The following is a 6824-nucleotide window of genomic DNA, read 5'->3' on the forward strand; positions in this document are numbered from 1 at the left end:
ACACGGTGGTGGAGGGATGACGATTGGGGCTTATTTTGAAGCCATGAGCCACAGCAGCAAATCTACAACAGATTGCCCAAAAAAGAAAAGAATCAAAGTTTTGTAATGGCCTGGTCAAAGTCCGGGCCAAAGACCTCGACCTGATTGAAACCCTGTGGTGGGACCTTAAGAAGGCTGCATATGAACAAATACCTGGAAACCTCAATGAATCACTAGAGTTTCTTTTGATTTTTTCTGCTATTAAATTCATGAGCATCTTGCAAAAATAAAAAATAAAAATCATAGCATTCTCTCCAACAACATTCAAATTTATATCATCAAACAGGCACTTAAGAAATTGCTGAGCTAACCTCAACAGCTTCTTCTTCTAAACTATTAAAGCTCTTTAGACCCCATCCCAATTACACCAACTCCACCTGTTATGTCTGTAGACATGTATATTAATCAGTCTTCTCTTCATTAATAAAATTTGTATTATAACTTCTTAAAGCTTCTGATCCAGCTGTTATATTCAATTATTAACTTATTTAGAATTAGCAGGACTTATGCACATATAGCAGCAAAATTTCATCTTTTAGGAGGAAAAGACCATCCATCGTCAGAAGAATGCACCAGACACTGGAAGCAGGCGCTGATTTAATTTAATTCGTGGACCTCTGTTGGCAGACTCAAGTGACAGGTTTAGCGGTGGCCTGGCTATTTAACTACTTTCAAATAATAAAGGCAAAATAAAAGAGGGGAGAGGTTGCGAGAAACAGGCAGAAGGTAGCACTGATTACCCAGGAGCAAATTACCTCTATATCAGCCCCGGAGACAGGCACCAATCTGCCTGATAGAGAGAGAGAGAGAGAGAGAGAGAGAGAGAGAGAGAGAGAGAGCTGAGGATGAGAGACACCGCAGTAACACGGGTAAAGGAGAAAGAGAGAGTGAGAAATGGGCGGACCAGCAATTTCCTGGAGGTCAACTGCACCGCACATACACACGTGTGCACACAATTTCACAGATTTAAGAAGGGGGTGTCCTCAAACAGGTGGCGTTTTTGTTCACATCAGCAGAACGAAGCACACAAAGGCCCACGTGTGCTTTTATGTGGAAAATGTAATATTGTGACATGAGGAAAAGATGACTATTTGTTAGTGAAGGTGTTAGAGCCTAAAACATATTCTTGGGAACACATAAAACAAATAAATATACATATTAGATTGTTAGTATTACACAAGCCATAACTGCACAGGAAAAAATCACATTATTTATAGTTATTGTTGGGTTGGATAGAGATCTGTAATGTCGCATTATCAAAAGATGGAGTTTTCCTTCTGGTGCAGCAACATGCAGAGTCTCAGATAAGCCTAATTCCACTTATTATTCTGTGACTTATAATTTTTGATAAACTGTATCTCTATCGATGTTGTGGTACCATGTCTGAGAGACGAAGAGAGACGGATGTACGCCGGCTTTCTCCAGTCTTAAAACTGCATTAGTTCACATTAAGCAGAGGGCCAATTAACTTATAGCCTCTTCTGCCAAGTCATTACACTTTTATACGGTTTGTGTGCAATTCCTGATCGTAAACTTTAATAGCATCGGTATGGCCTTGGTATAGGAATGAAACAAACCATTAATACTAATGATTTAAATACCGTACACAACGTCTCTAACGTCACACCAATCAGAGGTAACCAATAACATTAGTGTTGAAAACAGGCCAGTATTTGGCTCTAAGGTGTGGAGGATATTAGCAGCACTAATAATTAGTCTGGACAATGAAAGCAGCGTATAATTCTTTGTTTATGGCAGCCAGGTAGCCGCAATCTGTGGAGAGTACGACGAGCTGGCAGTAAGATAGATACTGAAAATACAATTGACCAATCTTCTAATGTACTTCGGTGCTTTGATGCAGTTGAAGGTGTTTGCAGGCGGGACAAGGGTTGGACATTACCTCACTCTGAATGCTTTCTGGGGGGGAGAAACGAGCGAGTAATTAGCTGATTAGAGGCCCGTCAGAGCAGCTCGAGCTCCAGCCAATCCCCAGCTGGCAGAGGCCTCCAGGGGTGGAGAAGGACGGCTGATGTAGAGGGAAACATACCTCTGTGGGTTAGTTTTCCAAGAGACTCGATGGTGCGGACTGACATAAAGGCGCAATTTAAAGAAACCGGTGCACACGCGCACACGCGGGTGTCAGTTAGAGTGGCATTTAGCCGAAACAAGTACAACGAGGAAAAAACTTGCCAATGTGTTTTTTAAACGAATATACAGTTTTCGGGCTATTTTTCTTTCTAAAGGGGGGAAAGGAGAGCTTATGATTTTGTGACTGAAGAGCACGGCACAGGTGCGCACCTGGAGAGAGCTCGACTTGTTTTTTTCTAAAGACTCCTCAGTCCCGCTCTCTCTCGCGCTCTCTCTGCTGCTGCTGAAGCCATCATGGAGAAATCGAAAAACTTTAGAATCGACGCTCTTCTCGCTGATGAGACCAATCGGTGTGGTCGAGACCTCTCACCCGGTCTGAGCAGCGACAGCCCGGCCGGCAGCCCGGTCTCATGCCGCCGTGCGGACACTCCGTCCCCGCGAGGAGCGCACCTTCAGACCGGAATAATCCCCAAGCAGAGTGTCCTCAATCTGCCCCATCCGGGGCTTGCATCGCTGCCTCAGGGAGCGATTCCCGGCATGTATCCTGCACCCATGTACCCACTGTCGGCGTTGGGTGGACAACACCCTGCGTTCGCCTACACTGGCTTCACGCACCTATCGCAGACCTACCCAGAGCACCTGAAGGTGGCTGCCATGGCTGGATCTCTGCCCCTGGAGCACTGGATCCGCGCTGGGCTCATGGTGCCACGACTGCCGGATTACAGCTGTAAGTGTGATGACATTAGATAAGCAGAGGTCCAGAATAATCTAACTTTAAAATAAATAAATATATTAATAAAAATAAAAATATTTCACAGGAGAATTTATTTGTTATTTATTTTATTTTCAGACAGCTGTGTGTTACACTGAAAGAGAAAGAGTTTAGGCGGAACTGGTCAAGTTATTATTATTATTATTATTATGCTTAATTAATAACTAAATAGTTGTCATTTCGGGGGTTTTGTGTGTGCTTATTTTTTCATGATATCAAGCACATAGCACCGATTTATTGTTTAAATCACAAACCGGACTAACGAATCTGACATTGATTTTTTTTCTATTCTCCAAAGTTTTATTACATTTAAAAAACCTTAATATTTAATAATAATCTGAGAAAGAAACGGGCAGCATTTTGATTTGTTTATTTATTATTCATAAATACATTTCACTGGCAGCGTAATTTAAAGCCTTCGATTAGCTTTGCTTTGTGCGCCTTCTGTTGTTTTTGTTGTTGTTGTTGTTGTTGTTTTTTATCTAACTAAGTCCTGTAATGGCAGTCATACATCGTCCCTCACAGTACAGTGGCACCTGTTTTACTGCTTCTCTGTCATATTTTAATTTTGCCCCATTTATTTCTCTATAAACGCCAGCCCGATGAAAACTGTCTTTGTGTGACGAAGAAACTATAAACAAACACCTAAAACGTTCTGTAGTTCATCAATAAAATACCAAAAGCCTTCATTGAATTTTCATTAAGTTAATGGCATGCCTGTGTTTTTATGGCCTCTGCGCCCGCTTCTGCCGTGTCCCCCCCGTCAACAATAAACTGGAGTAAAGCTATTATAGTTAATGATGGCCGGAGAGTGCCGGCATATGTGCGTCTGTTCCCACCCACAACATTACCATGAACTTCTGATGTCCTTGATGTTACAGTATATAAATAAGAGTGGTGGCAGCCAGTGAGCAAATATTCCTGGATAGAGCCTTAAATGAATCCAAATAATTAGGAAATAACTTAATATTCACATATTCACCCATCCTGTTTTTAGGTGATTTAGGTTTTTAAAATATACACTTATAGTCATCTTGCATGGGACCACACACAAACTGATAACTTTGCTGTTCCTCTTCCAGCGGGTGCTCAGTCAGGCCTGTTGGGGAAATGCAGGAGGCCCCGCACCGCTTTCACCAGCCAGCAGCTCCTGGAGCTGGAGAACCAGTTCAAGCTTAACAAATACCTGTCCAGGCCCAAGCGCTTCGAGGTGGCCACTTCACTCATGCTGACCGAAACACAGGTGAGCCAGACCAGAGACTGCAGAGCTCCTCTTTACATCTCCAGATCAAATTTATTGACCTGACGTACATTATTCTCAACTTTGAAAAGTCAAAGCTAACTACAGCTACAGACCAGACACGGCGCTCAACAGATGCCAGCACACTGTATGTGTGTAGTTACAGTTATAACATTTATATCTATTTTTTATTTTCTTAATAAGAATAACTTGGTAGAGTTAAAGGAGTGTGAAACCCATCACCTAATAACACAAAATGAGCCACAATATCAAAATAGGAAAAAAATAAAACAACCAATCAACAGATTTCGTCTTTTTTTTTCTTTTTCTTTTTTTTATTGTAGCCTTAAATAAGACCAAACCATTTTTATACCATGAAAACAGCCAGCAGCACTCTATTAGATCAGCTTTAAATGTTACATTTCACTAAAGTATCTTCATTCTTGTTGCAGTTAGCTGATCAGCAAACTGCTTCTCATGTCCACAGATGCTGTGTTGTCAATCATCTGTGGCAGTTTTCAGTGTTCATTGTTTACCTGTCTTCATATATTCATGTGTGTAAGACTCACACGTCTTATGTTTCTGTTAATATTTATTTGTCGCTGATTGTTTCAGTGTTATGAATTTTAATATCTCTGGTAGGAGGGATAAAAAAATTGTGATAATAAAGAGTGATGTCAGCACCACAGCATGAACCCCAAAATAACAGTTTTTATCCTCCCCAACACTGACATGCAATATGAAACATATCACTTAAAAATGAAGGTAAAATAGAATAAACAATTTATAAAGCAGTTTTTATCTAACAAAGAAAAAAGAAATAGGAAAGAGAGCTTCTGGAGCTGTGACTAAATTTGTCGTTGTTTCTGTTCAGACAAACCCCGGGTTGCGTTTCTTCTTTTAAACATGTGTTCTTCTTCTACTATGATCACTTCGCAGGTGAAGATCTGGTTCCAAAATCGGAGGATGAAGTGGAAGCGCAGTCGGAAGGCAAAGGAGCAGGCCACTGCCTCCACCCAGTCTGAGGCAGAGAGACTACGCAGCTCGGGAAAGACAGGCTCCGACAAATCCAGTGAGAGCAGACGAGCTTTGAACCCGGACGACCGAAGGATAGCTCTCGAATTGGAGGATGGAGAAGAGGAAGAAGATGGAGAGGAGGAGGAGGAAGAAGTAGCGGAGGCGCCCCAGCGTGGCTTTCCTCTTTCTGCGGGTAACCTAGTTGAGATCCAGCAAACCACGGACTTCTTGCAGCGTAACGATGAAGCTGGCTACAGCTCCCACAGCCCTTTCTCTGATGATGAGCTGGATGGGGTGGAAGTGGGTGGCGGTGACAGGAAAATTGGGGCAGGACTGTGAATACACACCCAGAAAAAGGTTTAAAAAAAAACATGAGAATTACCTGAGTGTTTCAGCGACATCACAACAGGAAAGTCTGTGTTTGTGAGAGAGGACAAACCTAAAGATCTTCACCTCGTATGCTCTGAGAAGGTTTTTCCAATCAAGACATTTGTTGGACTCATTCACACAATCACACATAAACAAATGCAGGATTATGACGCGTGTATAGTGCTTAAACTATTTGTGAATAGAATTATCAATAAGTAATTTACATTGCTACAGCATGCTGGAAAAAAGTGCTTATTTCTTTCTCTAATTTTGCTCTTTTTTAATGCGCCAGGCATCCTCTGTGGCAAACTTGTGTTTCCTCCATTCACTCACAGCCTGAGCTCCACTCAGTGAACACATTTTTTAGGAATTAAATGTTAAGAGGAGTGAACTGTAACACGTTCAAACAGTTTGATGAGGTTCAGGAGGCGCACGAGCCGTGTGACCATTGATAGAACGGACAAAGGCTCCGAAACAGCTGCAGTTCCAGATGTTTTTGCTCCCAGACTTTGCACAACATCCCATGTAGCGCATTTCCATTTGTGCATTTAATGTGAATATTCAGATTTTTTTTTTCAATAATATTTATGACTTGGTTGTCGTCACTTAAATGTAAATAGATGAACTTAATTTATTTGAATGATTGAAGGATGAATCGTACGTGTATTTATCTCAAACTTGTGTGGTGTAAATGTGAAATAAACAAAATGGCAACAAAAGAGGTGAATTATTTCCATTTGATGTGATAGAAATGTGTATATATATATATATATATATATATATATATATATATATATATATATAGGCAAATACATTTGATTTCAATTGTTTTTTAAAATACATAAAAGAACTCACACAGGGATGATGCTGAGCGTTGAAGGAGCTGCTTACCTGCTGCCTCGTGATTAAATTACCAGCTGAAGTCTGCAAAGCAACGTCTGCTAACAGCTGCTGTGGATGGATAAGATATACTTCTATTCTATTATTCAATTCAATTTCAATTTTTGTCACAGGGCTAAGAAAGAGAAAGAGACAACCTGTTGTGCTCACATTCACACCTAAGACCTATTGATAATCAGTTTAACAAGCAAGTCTCTAGACTGTGGGAAGAAGCTGGAGTACCCAGAGAGAACCTATGGAATTTTTTCTGAAAAATCAGGGAATCATTTGCACAACTAAAATTAATCCAGAAAGCAAGAAGAATGTAATTATGATGTGTTTTTCAGTCTGGACCAAAGTGCTAGATAACCACTCTGAGAGTTGTTGTGCAAAAGAAAGGAAAAAAACACAAACAGCTTT

The 6824-nt window shown here is 40.9% G+C and overlaps 1 protein-coding gene across 1 annotated transcript; it reads left to right on the top strand.

The window, feature by feature from the left end:
- The first annotated feature begins 1272 nt into the window (after window positions 1–1272).
- On the top strand, window positions 1273–6266 carry mnx2b (motor neuron and pancreas homeobox 2b). The gene is made up of 3 exons (XM_085172927.1): window positions 1273–2854; window positions 3982–4142; window positions 5079–6266. Exons 1-3 carry the CDS (start codon window positions 2422–2424, stop codon window positions 5493–5495), a joined length of 1011 nt encoding a protein of 336 aa, XP_085029053.1. The 5' UTR covers window positions 1273–2421; the 3' UTR covers window positions 5496–6266.
- Window positions 6267–6824: the final 558 nt, after the last annotated feature.

This window comes from Neolamprologus multifasciatus, chromosome 1 (assembly GCF_963576455.1).
Source record: "Neolamprologus multifasciatus chromosome 1, fNeoMul1.2, whole genome shotgun sequence".
Lineage (NCBI taxonomy): Eukaryota > Metazoa > Chordata > Actinopteri > Cichliformes > Cichlidae > Neolamprologus > Neolamprologus multifasciatus.

Bases quoted from the DNA above. Each gene is read 5' to 3' on its own strand.
- mnx2b (XM_085172927.1), top strand. From the start codon at position 2,422: ATGGAGAAATCGAAAAACTTTAGAATCGACGCTCTTCTCGCTGATGAG. The intron at 2,855-3,981 runs GTAAGTGTGATG...TTCCTCTTCCAG, and splicing joins ACGACTGCCGGATTACAGCT to CGGGTGCTCAGTCAGGCCTG. The intron at 4,143-5,078 runs GTGAGCCAGACC...ATCACTTCGCAG, and splicing joins TCATGCTGACCGAAACACAG to GTGAAGATCTGGTTCCAAAA.